General features: G+C 46.5%; 1 protein-coding gene across 1 annotated transcript in view; it reads left to right on the top strand.

Annotated features, from left to right (window-relative positions):
* Positions 1–22,205, top strand: part of NPTX2 (neuronal pentraxin 2) — a 65,585-nt gene that overhangs the window by 3,285 nt on the left and 40,095 nt on the right. Inside the window, exons 2-3 of the mRNA XM_073590997.1 lie at positions 1,351–1,567; positions 14,477–14,721. Of these exons, the coding sequence (XP_073447098.1) occupies positions 1,351–1,567; positions 14,477–14,721 (462 nt within the window). The remainder of the gene's footprint in view (positions 1–1,350; positions 1,568–14,476; positions 14,722–22,205) is intronic.

Genomic DNA, 22,205 nt, shown 5'->3' with positions numbered 1-22,205 from the left:
AGATAGATAGATAGATAGATAGATAGATATTTCCAAGGGTAACCACCACATTTTATTTGTGAGCAAAGTACCCACCCCACAGAGAGAGGTAGATAGATAGATAGATAGATAGATAGATAGATAGATAGATAGATAGATAGATAGATAGATAGATAGATAATGTATTTAGTGGGCAGGTAAGAATGTTATAGTTTATAAGATGGTAAAAATATAGCAAATGCATATGTAACGTTTAGGTTGAGGTTATAGATAGATAGATAGATAGATAGATAGATAGATAGATAGATAGATAGATAGATAGATAGATAGATAGATAGATAGATAGAATGTGTACACAATATTGAGAATGCCCAATGGTCATGATGCAGGAATTAGCAAAATTTAAAGGACTGCTTATTGTTAACATATTTTACATTTGTTAGCATCTGTTGACACATTTACTAGCTATTTATTAAGATTCTTAGAGATATTATAGAAGTTTTAATGTACAGTAATGATATTTTAATTTTTCTGGTAATATTTCTAGAAAGGGAGATGAATGTGTTTGTATGTTGTTACAATTATCGAGATTGTCATTGATTGTGTAAAATGTGTTGCACTGTAAGGTTTGTAACTGTTAAGTATTCCGGTTAACGTTTGCTGATTTTTACAGTTGCTGCATATTTGTAGTCATTGATAAAATCTAAAATAATCTGTGTGTGTAAATGTGCATGTGTTTATATATTTATACACACACACACATACAGATTATACTGATCTATTGTGTTGGGATATACTGCAATATTTTAATTTCCTAGAGCCATGTGTTTACAGCAGGTCTGTAGCAAAATGGCTACATATAATGCTTAATGCAGTTACTAAAATAGGGCAACCTAGGATAATGTCTTGCTGTGTTGTGTACTCATTATTTTCATAAACCATGTAGCTCTCCTGGGTATGCGTTAATTCCCTGTGAGTGGCATAGTTATTTCAAATGCCTGCTAAAATTGTAAGTACATCATAATCCTTGGCATAATCACACATGTAAGAATGCGAGCCAATATGGGCACAAGCCCATGGATAGTACACTTTTGTTCATTGATATTCCTCATAAATCATTCATAACTATATTGCAGTATTGGCAACTGTGCACAAACTAGACTACCATAGGAGGCAAATCACCAGTCAGATAGTGAAAATGTATTGAAGGTGATTTTCCATGGCTGCGCATGACTTGTTCCTTGGTGCCTGAAGCGGTTAATTCATTTGATGAGCAGTATGCCAAGAATGCATTGCAGGAAGTATTGTGAATTTGAATATCTAACCTCCATATCAGATGCCTAATTGATTTGTCTTTTCTTTTTGTTGAAGCATCAACTGAGATCCAATGTGTCCTATTCAGCTCTGCCTAATGATCTTCGAGAGATGCTCCAGAGGAGGCTGGGGGACCTGGAGCACCAGCTTTTAAACAAAGTGGCTGAACTAGAAGATGAGAAATCCATTCTTCATAACGAGAGTGCAGCACATAGGCACAAAACAGAGTCTGCCCTCACTGCGCTCCTAGAAAGAGTTAATGAGCTGGAGAAAGGTAATTTGGTAGAAGAATGATCAATAACAGCACATTCAGCTGTATTTAACATCATACAGACTTCATTAGTAATACAAAGAGCAGAAATGATGTACAAAGGGTAGTAACCCATGGAGAACAACACATTTTATCATTCACTAGATCTGACCAAAGTAAGCTGAAGTCTGTTCAGTTGCAATGATTTATTCCCCTTTGCTCATGGTCAATGTTCTTTGAACTGTCTTAATGAATATACATAAAAGAGCAACACTGAGCTTTAATCTAATGCAACTAGTAAGATATAAACTGGCAGTATGGTCGGGATGAAATTTGGCTTGTGATTGGCTGCCAAGGCTGGTTGCCCATAGCTTCATTTTTATTGTGGTTTTGAACTGAAAGGATTATCCTTCTTTAGGCATCTACATGATGCACCAACACATGTGCATTGCTGCAAGGACTGCCCACCACATCTAAGTCCACCATATAAATGCATGACTTTTTTACTTCTCAAATCAAGCTGTACCACAAAGCATGGAAATACGTTACAATGCATTGTGATGCAATGCAACATGTATGATGGCTAGGTACATTGGGGTGCCATTGAGGCTCTATTCATACCCTGCAGGTGCAACATAGCATGCACTCTTTTTTTGCACATTTCCATGTATTTTTTTCACTTCACGTCTAGGGCAGCCCATTCATTTTTTAATGGGCTGCTCTACACATTGGAAACTTGCAAAAAAAGTGCCTTACCCAATTTCAAAACACAAAAAAACATCGTACTGCATACATTCCCACAACACAGAAGTGTGAACAAGCCCTAAGAAATAATGGTGGGCAACTCCAGATAACGCTTACAAAGACTATATTAAAACTTGATAGTGAGTAAAATAGATAGTAAGTAATCACAGTGGTGCTGTAATCAAGGCGTCTAGCTGAAATGTGTGAGCCTTTGTGTATTTTATTCCCTATCATGTTATAATAAAGTCTTTGTAAGGATTATCTGGAGTTGCCGGCTATACTTTTTGTTCCAGTATTTGTCTTTTGATGTTTGGGAGGACATCTGAGCTTGAGCACTCATCAGTGGATTCCATTACAAGCCTGCATTGGAGGTCCACTGCTCTGACCTCTTCACTTGTTTTCTCTTAAGAAATAATGGCATTGCAGTTCATATTACAGTGTAATACACGTTCTTGGGCAATGCAGTCCATAAATAAAAAGTCCACTGCACTCCATACAGCAATGAAACCCAGTCATAGGAGGTTGATGTGATGAAATAGTGGATGGAGCTACCAAGAATAAGTCCAACCCAAGATATTAGCACACCATGATCAGAAAAACACACAAGACATGCAATTGTCACCAACAGAAAGCAGCAGGGTTTAGAGGCCACTAAGGTCCACTTCCTCAGGCAGCAGCCTAATGGCCTTGAGACGTTGCTGCTTTCTGTTGGTGATATTAAAGTGTCCTGTCTGTCTTTGAACATTGTTTGCTGCTGATATCTTGAATTGGATTTGTTCGATGCAGGAACATGCTTGGGAAAACCCAGAGATCTGAAGAGAGCTTTATAGAAAAACTTAAAAATATATTCAAATATAGAAGCTGCCATTGCTGACCTCTTATTGAAAGTGCTAGATGCCTGGCAGTATTTTGTACTTTCTGGGTCATGGACTTTGACCAAACAAACAGCCATTTTAATCACAGGTCAAAGTTCCCACTTGCACAATTTTGGGGAGATTTCCTAAAACTGGAGCACACAGAATCTGGTATACAGTAGCTGTACATGGTAGCAAATCAACGTCTAACTTCAGCTTGTTCAATTAGGCTTGGACAACAAAGCCTGGAGGCTGATTGGTTTCTATGCAGAGCTGCACCAGATTTTGCACTCTGCAGTTTTAGTAATTCAATCCCATTTTTGTGGAGCAGTATTTCAAAATGTGTAAAAAGCTGGTGTATCAGCATAACAGCATGGCATCCATTTTCAGCAGACAGCCTTCAAAACAGTGTCATAGCCACTATCCTTCAGTAAGCCTGCATTCACATTATCGTTCCATGGACATGCGCAAAATCACATCATGAATATGTGTGTTGTTTGTGCATTTTTGCATCATGTGCATAGAGCAGCCTCATGCGCGACATGGTTGGGGCGCCATTAACAATGAATAGCAACATCAGCTCAATGTGCGTTTTTTTGCACATTTCGTAAATGACTGTAAAGTACGAGCTTGTCTTTGCAACCCAGCACACTACTCTAATGCCGCATACACACGAGCGGACTTTACGGCAGACTTTGCCCGGCGGACGGGATTTAGTCGGACGATTCGATCGTGTGTGGGCTCCAGCGGACTTTGCTCAAAAGTTGGACGGACTTAGATTTGAAACATGTTTTAAATCTATCCGTCGAACTCGACTCCGGTCGAAAAGTCCACTCGTCTGTATGCTAGTTCAACGGACAAAAAGCCACGCTAGGGCAGCTATTGGCTACTGGCTATGAACTTCCTTATTTTAGTCCGGTCGTACGTCATCACGTACAAATTCGACAGACTTTGGTGGATTGTGTGTAGGCAAGTCTGTTCATTCAGAAAGTCCGTCGTAAAGTACGTTGAAAAGTCTGCCGGGCAAAGTCTGCCGTAAAGTCCGACCGTGTGTACGCGGCATAAAGCACTGTTACATATTCAGTACTTTAGTACCAACAAACCATATGCTTTTAGAGTTTATACTATGCCCTTCAAGTATTATTTGTCATCAGCATTTCAGTCTGTTCTAAGATAGTGGGATGTTTTACTAAGCAGCACAGGGGATTATTGAACAAACGTAGGCCACATAGCCTTTAGCATTTTAGGAAAAGAGCCCCAGGTCCTGAATTCAAATATTTGTTTGGCATATCTAATTCTCAACTGTGAGTACATCAAAGGTTGTCCATGACTGTTTGGGTAAAGAATAATCAATAAGAAGAAGCTGTGCATGAAAATGGTGCTTTTGTTGAATATGAGCATGTATTTATTGCTCCTACAACCCAAAATTGTAATAGAATATAGAAATATGTATGCATATACTGTATATTATGGCATAGACATTTAAAAAAAAATACTTGTTTGCTGTAAACTAAAGCCTTAAATATGTTTTCTTTTGTGCCAAGCTCACCTCAAAAAAAAAAAAAAAAAAAGCTGCTAACAACAAATTCCAATATTAAAGCAGTATTAAACCCAAAGTCAAACATTTAATATATTGCAGCTTACCAATTCCTAGATGCTATGCCTATGTAAGGTTTTATTTTTTAGGATTTCTTTTATTTTCACCTGGTGCTCTGGCCAGTAAGTCTGTTGTTTTCCAAGGAACAAGCTCCCTTGCTGATGTAGCAGTTAAAGAGATGAGACAAACCATTTACCACTGCCTACAATGATCAGCTTTTATTAATTTATATAAAAGCCTTTATCCCAAAAGTAAAACAAATTATTGCTGTAACTGCCTATAAAGTGTGAGCTGGAGTTTGGCTTCTGTTTGTTAGTGTATCTAAATCTTCGAGTGCATCTAAAACTCCCCTGCTCCGAGAATAACAATGCTGCTGCCCAAAGGTGCCCCTATGCTCCTTTATCCAGAGTGGTGGCACTTTAATACAGGAGGTGTATTACTGGCCAGATCACTGGGTGAAAACAGAAGGGAAAAAGTATAATAAAAGAGAACTAATGCAGCCACCACATCTAATGACTGGTAAGTTGCAATATAGTACAATTTTGATTTTGGGTTTAATATTGCTTTGATCTAAAGCATTGAAAAATAGCGTAGCACGTTTTTGAATATATTAAAGCATGTACATCTATCTCATAATCCATTATTCTCATTGGGAAAAATCTGTATCTAAATCTAAACTCTGAAAAAACACATTTTTAAATAATTTTTTTTCCAAATCACATTTATTCATACTATAATTGGTACAAACAGACATATTGGAGAACTGTGATTTATTTTCTGATTCATCTATATATAAGCATGATGATTCTCATTGCTCATCCCTATTTGGCCTCTACTCACTGTGTTGGGAAGCCCACTTAGTTTATGTTTTATACATTTTCCCTATCATCACTCACAGATAACTTAAAGTGGTTGTAAACCCAGTCATGAAATGTGAACAAAGCACATATATCTGTAGTATTTACTTGTCTCTCTCGCAAGCTATAAGTGTAGCTTCTCTCTGGTGCTTCATTCCTCTGTTATCAGCATGAGTCACTTCTGAGAAATTTTCCTGAAATTGGTGATGGGGAGGGAGATAAGCACACAGCTTTTCTATTCAGAATACAGCTCTGCATGTTCCTTCGTTCCTCTGCCCATGTGGGGGGTGGGGGTGGGGTGTCCCTTTCCTCCAATCAGCACTCACACAGTTGTCACCAGAATAGAAATGGAGGGGAAATCTTCCAAAATTACCACCATTTCTGGTGACCCAGGGATTCCTTCATTTTGGAGGGGTTCCCTCACACTTGAAAGGAAATCATCCCAAATGGAACATAGATGGAAAAAAAAACCTGACCCATTCTATCCAACATGAAAAAAAGTTCATTGTTATTGTGTGCTGTGGTATGCTGTGTAAACTCAATGCATAAAATGTTTCAGAAGACTGTAGGGGCAAGTGAAATTTGAATTCAGTGTGATAAGTGCTGTAAATAATTAGAATGGGGTAATTGTGGGGTATACATAGCCAAAGCATATGTTTATTTGAAGATTCATGCAATGCCTGTGTTTACAAAGGAATTTAGAAGAGTGTGTGTGTAATACTCTTTAGTTTGCAGAATTGCAATGTTAGGAACAGGAATTTTCAGAAAACAAGGTTACTGGTAAATGCAACATTTTTGCAGAGAATGTTGACCTGGTACTTACGACAAAAAAAGAAGTGATAAAAACAGAAAATTATTATGTAAGCTTTTTAGTTTTTTTGTGGGGTATCTACTTAATATTGCTATGTATTGGGCTTAGAGGCTGACAAAGAATGAGTTGGTACGTTCATTTAAAGAATTCCTGCATAGAAGTTTTTTCTATGAACACAGAGATCTGTAATTAGAGATGTCACGTTTAGCATTACCTGCTGGTGAAATGCTGTATTACCATGCTACGATAAAATACAGTGGTGTTCTTTGGAGACCTCGCTGCCAAGTAAAGACGCAACAGTAGGGCAAGAATCAAGCTGATATTTATTAGGGGGTGTGCACTTAGGTGCTGCTTCAGGAAGGATTAAAATTCCTGAGAAATCCTATTAAAAAATGTGTTATGCACAAAAAGGTACAGCATAATAGGCAACCCATCCTCCACATTAAATAGTGGTGGAGTATAGTTTTGCATGTTGTAGATAGACAACTGACTGACAGATCTCCATCATTCACACAGAGATAAAAAGCATTACTGTGTTACCAGGTGCAAAGAGCTTTTGATCAGCCATTACAGTCTATTATGTTAGTGGAAAGTAGAACAGATTGTGTTTTCCTTTTTAAAGTGACTTTTACTGTGCTACATGAGGATTTTAATTGCTTGAATTAAAAATAAATGGCTAGCAGAAACATAGGGATGGCTGTCTATATTCGATATTTGATTTTTTATAGTAAACCCCTTTGAAATATTCAGTAAGTAATAACTCCACTAGGCAGTGATTAAATGCCCATACAGCATGCAAAAACGTATTCACATAAGCAGTAACTCTTTCCATCCATGGTTCTACTGCATTGCAAGGAAAATAGGGATAAGAAATGACAGTGTCCTACCACTAGTTTAGTTTTTTTAGTTTTGGATACAGTGGGGGAAAGTTTTACTGCTATCCAGGGCACCATTACAAAGATTTATCTCATTTGTGTCTCAGTGATAATGGTTTAACTCGTCAAGTGAAAGCAAAGGCAGAAGGGGCACCTACCTTGGGTTCCAAGCTGCGTGGGGCACAGCCTATGCTGTCACCCAGCGCCCAGGGCAAAGATGCCAAACTGTGCCCCCCCTTCCCTTAGGGTTAGGGTCAAGGTGCCCCCATTCCTGCGATAAACCATTGCACCCAGGGCAGCCTCTCCTCCTACCCACCCCTTGTCCCGGCCCTGCTGCCTCTGCATCATCTGGCTTTAGGGTGCAGGACCAAGCCCCAACTCTTATGCTATGCCCTGGTACCACCACCTCACCCTTGCTCATCAACATAGTTCTGTCATCACATTGTCACCACTCTGACTCAGCTCTCCTGACCCCTTTGCACTCTCATACTAACTCCTTTCTACTCAGCATCAGTAGAAACCTCCACCTCCCTCAACCATTGAGGTGCTGCAACTCTGACCTTGTCCTGCTGGCAGATTTGCTGTTCGGCTCCTGAGGAACAGAGCTGTCACTGAGAGCCATGTTTGGAAGGCTTAGGAGAGCTCCGTGGAATGCATACTTCAACAGTTAGGGAAGACTTGTGTGCCAGTACACCCTGTGTTAACAAGCCTTTCCTGTGAAACATCGCTCACACATGCTGCTTTCATAATGTTTCCCTATACTCTACCAACTGCCCTTGCTGCCGCCCCTCCTATTGCACTCTAACCCCTCTCCATTTATCTCCCCTTCTCCCATTCCACACCCCTATTACTCTTCCAACCCCCCCACCCCACACACACACACACACACACGCCTTGCACCGCTTCTCTTCTGTCACCCTGTATCCCTTTTATTCTGTCACCTTTATCATCCTCTTGTCATCCTGCACCCACCCCACTCCTGTCACCCTCCCCCCATTATCCTTTACGCTCCAACTGAGGGAGTCAGAGGCCACTTCTGCTTGGAGTAGATAAAGCCACGGGATGGGTCACACCCTCATGTACTATACAGGCTGGTAGCAGGTTCTGGCACCAAGCACTGGTCTGCCAATACTGAACTGGCTGTCTTCAACATGTTCCTCAAACAGTCTCGGGAGCCTATGATTGCAGGGACATCAACCACATGGTGGCTGCATTCGTTTTCTTTTTTTTGGCTTTGTTCCCTGTTTTCATCTGGTGATCTGGCCAGTAACACACCTCCTGTATTAGAGTGCCTACACTCTAAGTGAATTTGCTTGGGGGCACCTTTGGACTGTATCATTGTCACTCTGGGGGGAAGGGAGTGTTAGATGAACTAGCCGATTTAGATACACTAACAACTTGAAGCCAAACTCCAGCTTACACTGCAGTTACAGCAACATTTTTTTTTTCTTTTGGGATAAAGATTTTACATAGAAATATAAAATTAGATAATTGTATGCACCCCTGTCAGTGATAAATTGTTTGTCTCAACACTAATACATTTGTAGGAGAGCTTTTTCTGTTGAAAAACAACAGGCTTACTGGCCAGATCACCAGAAACAATAAAGGAAAGAAAGCCTAAAAATGAAAACTAATGCAGCCATCACATCTAAGAATTGGTGAGCTGCAATATAATAAATGTTTGCCTTTGGGTTTAATAGCACTTTAAACTCCTTCATCACCTTCCCTTCTCTTTTCTTCTATTTGTATAAATCTTTTAAATTAGTTTTCCTAAGTTATACCAAATTAAATCACTCTAAGGGCAGTAGAGGTGGGGGTCACACTTTGGCATTCCCACCTTGGATGCCATTGTACATAGTCCTGGCACTGGTCTCACCAGACAGGATGTGATGGAAAATTTCCAGTAGAACACAGATAACTATAAAAAATACTTCTCTTTAGTGGAGTAGAAAAAGACTAGAATTGTGAGTTTTACTGCCCCCCGGCTGCCCACCAGCATTATAACATTACAGCCTGATGGGCTGTACACATGCCATGGCTGCAGCAATATTAAATCATGCTGCAAAGTTTGACAGGCAGCATTGCCTGTCAAACTTGCCCATTGAGACCAATGAGGCCACACCTAACCTGTGAACCAAATGCTTGGCTCACAGTTGTGCTGCTGTCCCGCCATGTTAAATTTTCATTCCACAATAAAAAAAAAAGAAAACAAAAAATAAAAGGCATCAGGCAATCCACCGCAGATTGCTTTTCAGAGGGCAGTAACCTTACTACCTGTAAGAGCCCTTGTTGTTGTCTGTGTCATTGTTACAGATTCTCCCTTACTTTCTATCTGGCCAAACCATTGGCCAGACAAAAAGGAAGTGTAGGAAGTGAGGGGAAATCTCTCTAACCCAGATAGTTAGATCTTCCTAGAAATCTCTCTAACCCATAGAGTCCCAGATGGCAGGGAAATCCTTGCAGGGGGTTTGTACCCTTATCCACTCTATCCAAAACTAGAAAAATATTTTGCTTGGCCTTACACCTTAAACTGACACCAAACTGTGTTTTAAAAAAATCTATTTAATTATGTATTGTTAAAAGACAAATTTGGGGTTCACAAAAACAAACATTTATACTCAGCTAGGTGGATCACTCAGTTCTCCCCCTCTGCTCTGAGTAGAGAGCCATGACTGTCAGTCAGTGGCTCTCTGCTCTCCCCTCTGGTGCTCACTGTAGCGCCAGGCTATGGGGGGCACCCTGCTATGAAGCCTGCCCAGTGCACTTGTAGTGCAAAGTGGATTTGCCTTTCGTATATTGCCCCCTATGTGGACAGAGGATTGTTGGTGGAGCAGTGGACAGTGAATTGTTGGTGGAGCAGGGGACAGTGGATTGTTGGTGGAGCAGGGTACAGTGGATTGTTGGTGGAGCAGGTAACTGTGGATTGTTGGTGGCGCAGGGGACAGTGGATTGTTGGTGGAGCAGGGGACAGTGGATTGTTGATGGAGCAGGGGACAGTGGATTGTTGGTGGAGCAGGGGGCAGAGAATTGTTGATGGAGCAGAGGACAGTGGACTGTTGGTGGAGCAGGGGACAGTGGATTGTTGGTGGAGCAGGGGATAGAGGATTGTTGGTGGAGCAGGGGACAGTAGATTGTTGGTGGAGCAGGGGATAGTGGATTGTTGGTGGAGCAGGTAACTGTGGATTGTTGCTGGAGCAGGGGACAGTGGATTGTTGGTGGAGCAGGGGACAGTGGACTGTTGGTGGAGCAGGGGACAGAGGATTTTTGGTGGAACAGGGGACAGTGGATTGTTGGTGGAGCATGGTACAGTGGATTGTTGGTGGAGCAGGTAACTGTGGATTGTTGGTGGAGCAGGGGACAGTGGATTGTTGATGGAGCAGGGGACAGTGGATTGTTGGTGGAGCAGGGGGCAGAAGGATTGTTGATGGGGCAGAGGACAGTGGATTGTTGGTGGAGCACGGGACAGTGGATTGTTGGTGGAGCAGGGGATAGAGGATTGTTGGTGGAGCAGGGGACAGTAGATTGTTGGTGGAGCAGGGGATAGTGGATTGTTGGTGGAGCAGGTAACTGTGGATTGTTGGTGGAGCAGGGGACAGAGGATTGTTGGTGGAGCAGGGGACAGTGGATTGTTGATGGAGCAGGGGACAGTGGATTGTTGGTGGAGCAGGGGGCAGAGGATTGTTGATGGAGCAGAGGACAGTGGATTGTTGGTGGAGCAGGGGACAGTGGATTGTTGGTGGAGCAGGGGATAGAGGATTGTTGGTGGAGCAGGGGACAGTAGATTGTTGGTGGAGCAGGGGATAGAGGATTGTTGGTGGAGCAGGGGACAGTGGATTGTTGGTGGAGCAGCGGATAGAGGATTGTTGGTGGAGCAGGGGACAGTAGATTGTTGGTGGAGCAGGGGATAGAGGATTGTTGGTGGAGCAGGGGACAGTAGATTGTTGGTGGAGCAGGGGACAGTGGATTGTTGGTGGAGCAGGGTACAGTGGATTGTTGGTGGAGCAGGGGATGCTGGATTGTTGGTGGAGCAGGGGACAGAGGATTGTTGGTGGAGCAGGGGGCAGAGGATTTTTGATGGAGCAGGGGACAATGGATTGTTGGTGGAGCAGGGGGCAGGATTGGTGGTGGAGCAGGGGACAGAGGATTGTTGGTGGAGCAGGGGACAGTGGATTGTTGGTGGAGCAGGGGACAGAGTATTGTTGGTGGAGCAGGGGTCAGAGGACTATTGGTGGAGCAGAGGGCAGAGGATCATTGGTGAAGCAAGGGACAGAGGGCTGTTGGTGGAACAGGGGACAGTGGATTGTTGGTGGAGCAGGGTACAGTGGATTGTTGGTGGAGCAGGGAACTGTGGATTGTTGTTGGAGCAGGGGACAGTGAATTGTTGGTGGAGCAGGGGACAGTGGATTGTTGGTGGAGCAGGGGACAGTGGACTGTTGGTGGAACAGGGGACAGAGGATTTTTGGTGGAACAGAGGACAGTGGATTGTTGGTGGAGCAGGGTACAGTGGATTGTTGGTGGAGCAGGTAACTGTGGATTGTTGGTGGAGCAGGGGACAGTGGATTGTTGATGGATCAGGGGACAGTAGATTGTTGGTGGAGCAGGGGGCAGAGGATTGTTGATGGAACAGAGGACAGTAGATTGTTGGTGGAGCAGGGGACAGTGGATTGTTGGTGGAGCAGGGGATAGAGGATTGTTGGTGGAGCAGGGGGCAGTAGATTGTTGGTGGAGCAGGGGACAGTGGATTGTTGGTGGAGCAGGGTACAGTGGATTGTTGGTGGAGCAGGGGATGCTGGATTGTTGGTGGAGCAGGGGACAGAGGATTGTTGGTGGAGCAGGGGGCAGAGGATTTTTGATGGAGCAGGGGACAGTGGATTGTTGGTGGAGCAGGGGACAGGATTGGTGGTGGAGCAGGGGACAGAGGATTGTTGGTGGAGCAGGGGACAGAGGATTGTTGGTGGAGCAGGGGACAGTAGATTGTTGGTAGAGCATGGTACAGTGGATTGTTGGTGGAGCAGGGGACAGTGGATCGTTGGTGGAGCAGGGGACAGAGTATTGTTGGTGGAGCAGGGGACAGAGGACTATTGGTGGAGCAGAGGGCAGAGGATCGTGGGTGAAGCAAGGGACAGAGGACTGTTGGTGGAGCAGGGTACAGTGGATTGCTAGTGGAGAAGGGGACAGTGTATTGTTGGTGGAGAAGGGGACAGAGAATTGTTGGTGGAGGAGGGGACAGAGGGTTGTTGGTGAAGCAGGGGACAGAGGACTGTTAGTGGAGCTGGGTACAGTGGAATGTTGGTGGAGCAGGGGACAGAGGATTGTTGGTGAAGCAGGGGACAGAGGACTGTTAGTGGAGCAGGGTACAGTGGAATGTTGGTGGAGCAGGGGACAGAGGATTGTTGGCGGAGCATGGGACAGAGGATTGTTGGTGGAGGAGGGGACAGTGGATTGTTGGTGGAGCAGGGGACAGAGGATTGTTGGTGGAGCAGGGGACAGAGGATTGTTGGTGGAGATGGGGACAGTGGACTGTTGGCGGAGCAGGGGACAGAGGATTGTTGGTGGAGCAGGGGACAGAGGATTGTTGGTGGAGCAGGGGACAGAGGATTGTTGGTGGAGCAGGGGACAGAGTATTGTTGGTGGAGCAGGGGACAGAGGACTATTGGTGGAGCAGAGGGCAGAGGATTGTTGGTGAAGCAAGGGACAGAGGACTGTTGGTGGAGCAGGGTACAGTGGATTGTTAGTGGAGAAGGGGACAGTGTATTGTTGGTGGAGCAGGGGACAGAGAATTGTTGGTGGAGGAGGGGACAGAGGGTTGTTGGTGAAGCAGGGGACAGAGGACTGTTAGTGGAGCAGGGTACAGTGGAATGTTGGTGGAGCAGGGGACAGAGGATTGTTGGTGAAGCAGGGGACAGAGGACTGTTAGTGGAGCAGGGTACAGTGGAATGTTGGTGGAGCAGGGGACAGAGGATTGTTGGTGAAGCAGGGGACAGAGGACTGTTAGTGGAGCAGGGTACAGTGGAATGTTGGTGGAGCAGGGGACAGAGGATTGTTGGTGGAGCAGGGGACAGAGGATTGTTGGTGGAGGAGGGGACAGTGGATTGTTGGTGGAGCAGGGGACAGAGGATTGTTGGTGGAGATGGGGACAGTGGATTGTTGGCAGAGCAGGGGACAGAGGATTGTTGGTGAAAGAGGGGACAGAGGATTGTTGGTGGAGCAGGGGGAAGAGGAGTGTTAGTGGAGAAGGGTACAGTGGAATGTTGGTGGAGCAGGGTACAGGGGACATCAGTTTCCTGTGCTTTGGGGGGAAACTGGGGGGCACAGGAAACTGCTATGGGGGGAAGGGGCAGAGGACCCTATGAGAGTGATATGAAGGGGGGCCGGGGGACACTGACACTGCTATGGGGGTACAGAGGACACTGCAATAGGGGAGGACCCTATTAGGGACCACATCAGCCATGGGGACAGGGACCCCATCTCCCCAAGGGACAGGAACCCCATCTCCAGACCATGCTGGCTGGCAGGACTGGCGTCAGGCACCCTTAGGTGCCAGGATGGGGGAGGAGGCAGTAAAATACGAATCCCCAGCCACATGCTCCCTCAGGGTGAACTGGCTTTTCATTAGTGAAGCACCTTAAAGTGAGGTAAACCTGTACTGTTATTATTACTATGTTAGGATTATCTTCATTTATTAGCAGGTGAATGCGGCCCTCCATGCATTAGCATACATTGAATCCGACCCTTACGTGGAAAAAGGTTGCTGACCCCTGGACTAGGAGCTATGAACTTTGGAATTTGTAGTGTGCACAGAGCAATGCACATGAACCCAACTCACGTGCACTGCTTGCTCCAAGCAAACAGAAGTGAGGGTGAAAAGGAAAGGTTCAGGAGCTTAGGGAGGATGTTGATAGGAGGCAGAAAAACACACAAATCAATTCAATGAAAAATAGATTACAGGGCCTTTAAGTAGTGCATGTGTATGGATTATTTTTGGAGAATAAGGTTTTTTTTTAGTGTCACTTTGATTGTATAAGATCTCTGTGTTTTAATGATTTAAATGTGCAGTGCAGGCTTATGTAATCTCTTTTTAACATTGTGATTTTAACAAAATAACACATGCTATAATTTCATTTTTTTATCAATAATGTAGAAGTGGAAGGCCTGCAATGTCATATTTTGTTCTTCTTTTTCTGTGCTCTAACAGGGAGCAGCGCGTTCAAATCACCAGATGACTTCAAGGTTTCCCTCCCACTTCGTACCAATTATTTGTACGGCAGGATTAAAAAGACTCTGCCTGAGCTGTTTGCTTTCACAATCTGTATGTGGCTGAAGTCCAGCGCCTCGCCTGGGATTGGAACCCCGTTCTCCTACGCTGTGCAGGGCCAGGCTAATGAGATTGTGCTGATCGAATGGGGGAATCACCCGATTGAACTTTTAATTAATGACAAGGTAGGCATATTTTTTTAAATAATTACTTGTATCCTGGTAAACATATTAAGTGAAGAAAATTGAAGGAAGCAAAAAAAACACTGAAGCATAAATAATTTCATATAATTTGATGTTGATAATGCTTAAAAAATTGCTGAAAGGCTGTTATTAAGTGGAATATATAGTTTGTTTCAAATATTTTATAATTTTATGACCGCAATATGCCTTTTACTTCCTCACACACAATGCTGCGTGCCATGAAGAAAATTGAAACAGAACACCAGCCAAAAATAAGAAGATAAAAATGTATAACTGGCTAAAATATAACATAAAAAAGCACCTTTTTTTAATATTCACTTTCAATCCAGAGCTCTCCCCCGTAGTATCTCTTTCCTTCCACAAGATGTCCTCATTGTGTTGGCGAGCGTCATTCAACCCAGTTTTTCTCAGCTCAGGCTGTCCTGGACCCACCCGAAACCTGTGACTAGACAGTGAAATATCACAGTTACTCTACTCTCTCCTCCTATCAGCATGCTTCTTGTCAACACATGAATTGGCTACTTTTGCTGCTTCTTCTTCTCTTGACACTCTGGCTCTGCAGTATAGAGGCAGATACAAAGTCAAATTTAGGTACTTACACTGCTTTTATGATTAATACTGCAATAATAAAACGTGTTCCTGACCTCTACACTCTACGCAAGGCTGTATGTTACATACTTCTGACCACTACACTCTTTACACAAGGCAATATGTTACATAGTCCTGACCACTCTATATGGCAGGAGTGCAGCAGGTAAGAGTGTGCCAAGTACACCACAGTATACAGAGTTCAGCAATCAGGAGTATGTAATGTACAGCACAGCTAACAGAGTGCATTGGTCAGAAGTATGTCATTTACAGCCTCATGTAAAGTCCAGTATATTGTGGTAATGGACAGTAGCATGCAATGTAATACACAGAATACAGATGGCAGCAGTCAGGGGTATGTAATGTACAGCACAGCTGACAGAGTCCATTGGTCAGGAGTATGTAACACACAGCCTAGTGTAAAGGGAACAGCAGTCAGAATTATATACTGTATATTGCAGCATACAGGGGTAGTAGTCAGGAGTATGTAAAGTGTGACAAAGCATACAGACTGCAGGAGTTAGGAATTTGTAATATACAGCCTAGTGTAAAGAAAGCAGGGGTCAGGATTATATAATAAAGAATAGTGCAGTATACAGTGGTAGTGATCAGAAGTATGCAATGTACGACACAGCATACAGATTGCAGCAGTCAGGATTATGTAACGTACAATGTACATCACATAATCCTGAGCATATTGTATATGATGTGTTGTGTGGTATATACAGGTACCTTTTACTGTTGTACTATACACATACCTCCCACCTTTTTGATATGGGAACAAGTTCGACTGCTGCAACCCTGGTAGTTCCGCCACTGCGCCATCATATGACAGCGCCTAGTCTCACAGCGATTGCGCGCCTACGGGGGACTGAGACACAGCGCGATCCTGATCTTGGTAAAGAGCCGCGACCACGGCTCTTTACCCATGCGATCAGCTGTGTCCAATCACGGCTGATCACATGTAAACAAGGAGATGCCATTTATTAGCTCTCCTCACCTCACACTGACAGAGTGAGCTGATCTTTGGCAGCAGCATCTCCTCACAGAGGAGACTTGTATAGGTAATCAGGACACTAATCATCAGTGCCCTGATTACAGTGCAGCCCCAACAGTGACAATCTGTGATGCCACTTTGTGCCCATCTGTGATGCCAATCTGTGCCCATCAGTGACACCAATCTGTGCCCATCAGTGATGCCAGTTTGTGCCTATCAGTGAGGCCAATCTGTGCCCATCAGTAATGCCAATCAGTGCTGCCATTCAGTGCCCACAAGTGCCTGCTCATCAGTGCCGCCCATCAGTGCTGCCTATCAGTGCCCATCAGTGCCATCTATCAGTGCCCATCAGTGCTGCCTATGAGTTCTCATCAGTGCCGCCTATCAGTGCTCATCAGTGCTGCATATTAGTGCCTCCTCATCAGTGCCACCCATCAATGCCCTTCAGTCCTGCCTCATCAGTGCTGCATATTAGTGCCAGAAACTGAATATCAGTGCCACCTATCAGTGCCCATCAGTGCTGTATATTAGTGCCTCCTCATCAGTGCTATCCCATCAGTGCCCTTCAGTGCTGCCTCATCAGTGCCCATCGGTGCCGCCTCATCAGGGCCCATCAGTGCAACCTATCAGTGCAGCCTCATCAGCGCACCTCAATGAAGGTAAAAAATTACTTATGTCTTTTTTTTGTTTTTTAGCAAATAAAAAAACCCAGTGGTGATTAAATACCACCAAAAAAGCTCTATTTGTGAGAAGAAAATATAAAAAATTAATTTAGGTACAGCGTTGCATGACCGCGCAATTGCCATTCAAAATGTGAGAGCACTGAAAGCTGAAAACTGGCCTAGGCAGGAAGGGGGTGAAAGTACCCTGTATTGAGGTGGTTAAAAGAGAATTATACAAACTACCACTTTTATTCCTTTATACTGGCTTTTGAAATTTACAAATGCAGCAATTTAGAAATTGGATGAAAGGTTTAGCACTGAGAAACACTTTTTGAAAGATAAATAATGCATTTCATATACAGCTATATAGATCAGACCAAAGTGAGGGACAAATGAGGAGGAAAGAGGGACAGTTGGGAACTATGCTATACATACTTATGACCACTGCACTCTGTATTCTAAACTGTATATTCCATACTCCTGACCAATGCACTCTAGGGTTGCCACCTGTCCGGGATTCACCCGGACAGTACGGGTTTTGAAACATGTGCCCGGGTCTCTGCCCGCCTGAGACCCGGGCACATTATTCATTTCAGACCCGTGGCTCCCTGTGCCGAAGCTGTGTCATCAGTGCGGCCGTGGAGTTCGGGTCCGTAGCGCCGCCTTAGCGCTGCTGCTCCCGCACAGCTGTCTGAGTGCAGGACGGAGTCGGGACACAGAGGCGGAGCCTCCGTGTTACCGGCCGGGTGCTCTCCTCCAATCCTCTGGCTGCCAGCAGAAGGGACAAGGAGGTGGGCGGAGCCTCCCCATTCCCTGCTGGATTGTGTGCACAGATCGCGCTGGGACTGGAGCCCAGCTTGTAAGGTAAGTTTTTATCATCCATGTCAGGATTTCAAAGTACTCTCACCTCCTTCCCCCCCACCATACACTATACATACATACACCCCCCTCCCCCCACCATACACTATACATACACCCCCCCCTCCCCCCACCATACACTATACATACATACATACACCCCCCTCCCCCCACCATACACTATACATACATACATACATACACCCCCCTCCCCCCACCATACACTATACATACACCCCCCTCCCCCCACCATACACTATACATACACCCCCCCTCCCCCCACCATACACTATACATACATACATACATACACCCCCCTCCCCCCACCATACACTATACATACACCCCCCCTCCCCCCACCATACACTATACATACACCCCCCTCCCCCCACCATACACTATACGTACATACATACATACATCCCCCTCCCCCCACCATACACTATACATACACCCCCCTCCCCCCACCATACACTATACATACATACATACATACATACACCCCCCTCCCCCCACCATACACTATACATACATACATACACCCCCCTCCCCCCACCATACACTATACATACATACATACACCCCCCTCCCCCCACCATACACTATACATACACCCCCCCTCCCCCCACCATACACTATACATACATACATACACCCCCCCTCCCCCCACCATACACTATACATACATACATACATACACCCCCCTCCCCCACCATACACTATACATACATACATACATACATACACCCCCCTCCCCCCACCATACATACACCCCCCCTCCCCCCACCATACACTATACATACACCCCCCCCTCCCCCCACCATACACTATACATACACCCCCCCCTCCCCCCACCATACACTATACATACATACACCCCCCTCCCCCCACCATACACTATACATACATACACCCCCCTCCCCCCACCATACACTATACATACATACATACACCCCCCTCCCCCCACCATACACTATACATACACCCCCCTCCCCCCACCATACACTATACATACACCCCCCTCCCCCCACCATACACTATACATACATACATACACCCCCCTCCCCCACCATACACTATACATACATACATACATACATACACCCCCCCTCCCCCCACCATACACTATACATACACCCCCCCTCCCCCCACCATACACTATACATACATACACCCCCCCTCCCCCCACCATACACTATACATACATACATACATACATACACCCCCCTCACCCCACCATACACTATATATACAGTTCTGCCGGCCCCCTCCCATATACCATCCATATAGTTCTCTCTCTCCTCCTCATACACCATCCATATATACAGCCCCCCCCCCATATATACAGTCCTCTCCATATATACAGTCCTCTCCCCATACACCATCCATATATACAGTCCTCCCATATATACAGTTCTCCACCCCCTATATACCATCTATAGATACTGTTCTCCACCCCCCATACACCATCCATATATACAGTTCTCACCGGGTGACACAGTCCACTGCTCTACCGACACCATCCACTGCCCTACTGACACCGTCCACTGCCCTACTGACACCGTCCACTGCCCTACTGACACCGTCCACTGCCCTACTGACACCGCCCACTGCTCTACTGACACCGTCCACTGCCCTACTGACACCGTCCACTGCCCTACTGACACCGTCCACTGCCCTACTGACACCGTCCACTGCCCTACTGACACCGTCCACTGCTCTACTGACACCGTCCACTGCTCTACTGACACCGTCCACTGCTCTACTGACACCGTCCACTGCCCTACTGACACCGTCCACTGCCCTACTGACACCGCCCACTGCCCTACTGACACCGTCCACTGCCCTACTGACACCGCCCACTGCTCTACTGACACCGTCCACTGCCCTACTGACACCGTCCACTGCCCTACTGACACCGTCCACTGCCCTACTGACACCGTCCACTGCCCTACTGACACCGTCCACTGCTCTACTGACACCGTCCACTGCTCTACTGACACCGTCCACTGCTCTACTGACACCGTCCACTGCCCTACTGACACCGTCCACTGCCCTACTGACACCGTCCTCTGCTCTACTGACACCGTCCTCTGCTCTACTGACACCGCCCACTGCTCTACTGACACCGCCCACTGCTCTACTGACACCGTCCACTGCTCTACTGACACCGTCCACTGCCCTACTGACACCGTCCACTGCTCTACTGACACCGTCCTCTGCTCTACTGAATCGTCCTCTGCTCTACTGACACCGTCCACTGCCCTACTGACACCGTCCACTGCTCTACTGACACCGTCCTCTGCTCTACTGACACCGTCCTCTGCCCTACTGACAACGTCCTCTGCCCTACTGACAACGTCTTCTGCTCTACTGACACCGTCTTCTGCTCTACTGACACCGTCTTCTGCTCTACTGACACCGTCCTCTGCTCTACTGACACCGTCCTCTGTTCTACTGACACCGTCCACTGCCCTACTGACAGCGTCCTCTGCCCTACTGACACCGTCCTCTGCTCTACTGACACTGTCCTCTGCCCTTCTGACACAGTCGACTGCTCTACTGACACCATCCACTCTACTGACACCATCCACTGCCCTACTGACACCATCCACTGCCCTACTGACACCTTCCACTGCCCTACTGACACCATCCACTGCTCTACTGACACCGTCCTCTGCCCTACTGACACCGTCCTCTGCCCTGCTGACACCGTCCTCTGCCCTACTGACACCATCCACTGCTCTACTGACACCGTCCTCTGCCCTACTGACACCGTCCTCTGCCCTACTGACACCGCCCACTGCCATACTGCCACCGTCCTCTGCCCTACTGACACCGTCCACTGCCACCGTCCACTGCCCTACTGACACCGTCCACTGCCACCGTCCACTGCTCTACTGACACCGTCCACTGACACCGTCCACTGCCCTACTGCCACCGTCCTCTGCCCTACTTATACCGACCTCTGCTCTACTGACACCGTCCACTGCTGTAATGACACCGTCCTCTGCCCTACTGACACCGTCCTCTGCCCTACTGACACCGTCCTCTGCCCTACTGACACCGTCCTCTGCTCTACTGACACCGTCCACTGTTCTACTGACACCGTCCTCTGCTCTACTGACACCGTCCTCTGCTCTACTGACACCATCCTCTGCTCTACTGACACTGTCCTCTGCCCTTCTGACACAGTCGACTGCTCTACTGACACCATCCACTCTACTGACACCATCCACTGCCTTACTGACACCATCCACTGCCCTACTGACACCTTCCACTGCCCTACTGACACCGTCCTCTGCCCTACTGACACCATCCACTGCTCTACTGACACCGTCCTCTGCCATACTGACACCATCCATTGCTCTATTGACACCGTCCACTGCCCTGCTGACACCGTCCTCTGCCCTGCTGACACCGTCCGCTGCCCTACTGACACCGTCCTCTGCCCTACTGACACCATCCACTGCCCTACTGACACCATCCACTGCTCTACTGACACCGTCCTCTGCTCTACTGACACCGTCCTCTGCTCTACTGACACCGTCCTCTGCCCTACTGACACCGCCCACTGCCCTACTGCCACCGTCCTCTGCTCTACTGACACCGTCCACTGCCACCGTCCACTGCTCTACTGACACCGTCCACTGCCACCGTCCTCTGCCCTACTGATACCGTCCTCTGCTCTACTGACACCGTCCACTGCTCTAATGACACCGTCCTCTGCCCTACTGACACCTTCCACTGCACTACTGACACCATCCAGTGCCCTACTGACACCATCCAGTGCCCTACTGACACCGTCCTCTGCCATACTGACACCGTCCTCTGCCCTACTGACACCGTCCACTGCCCTACTGACACCGTCCACTGCTCTAATGACACCGTCCTCTGCCCTACTGACACCTTCCACTGCCCTACTGACACCATCCACTGCCCTACTGACACCATCCACTGCTCTACTGACACCGTCCTCTGCCATACTGACACCATCCATTGCTCTATTGACACCGTCCACTGCCCTGCTGACACCGTCCTCTGCCCTGCTGACACCGTCCGCTGCCCTACTGACACCGTCCTCTGCTCTACTGACACCGTCCTCTGCCCTTCTGACACAGTCGACTGCTCTACTGACACCATCCACTCTACTGACACCATCCACTCTACTGACACCATCCACTGCCCTACTGACACCTTCCACTGCCCTACTGACACCATCCACTGCTCTACTGACACCGTTCTCTGCCCTACTGACACCGTCCTCTGCCCTGCTGACACCATCCTCTGCCCTACTGACACCATCCACTGCCCTACTGACACCGTCCTCTGCTCTACTGACACCGTCCTCTGCCCTACTG

The sequence above is a fragment of the Aquarana catesbeiana genome, linkage group LG06, assembly GCF_042186555.1.
Source record: "Aquarana catesbeiana isolate 2022-GZ linkage group LG06, ASM4218655v1, whole genome shotgun sequence".
NCBI lineage: Eukaryota > Metazoa > Chordata > Amphibia > Anura > Ranidae > Aquarana > Aquarana catesbeiana.
Note: the sequence above shows the minus strand (reverse complement) of the source record. Positions and strands in the feature narration are given on the sequence as shown.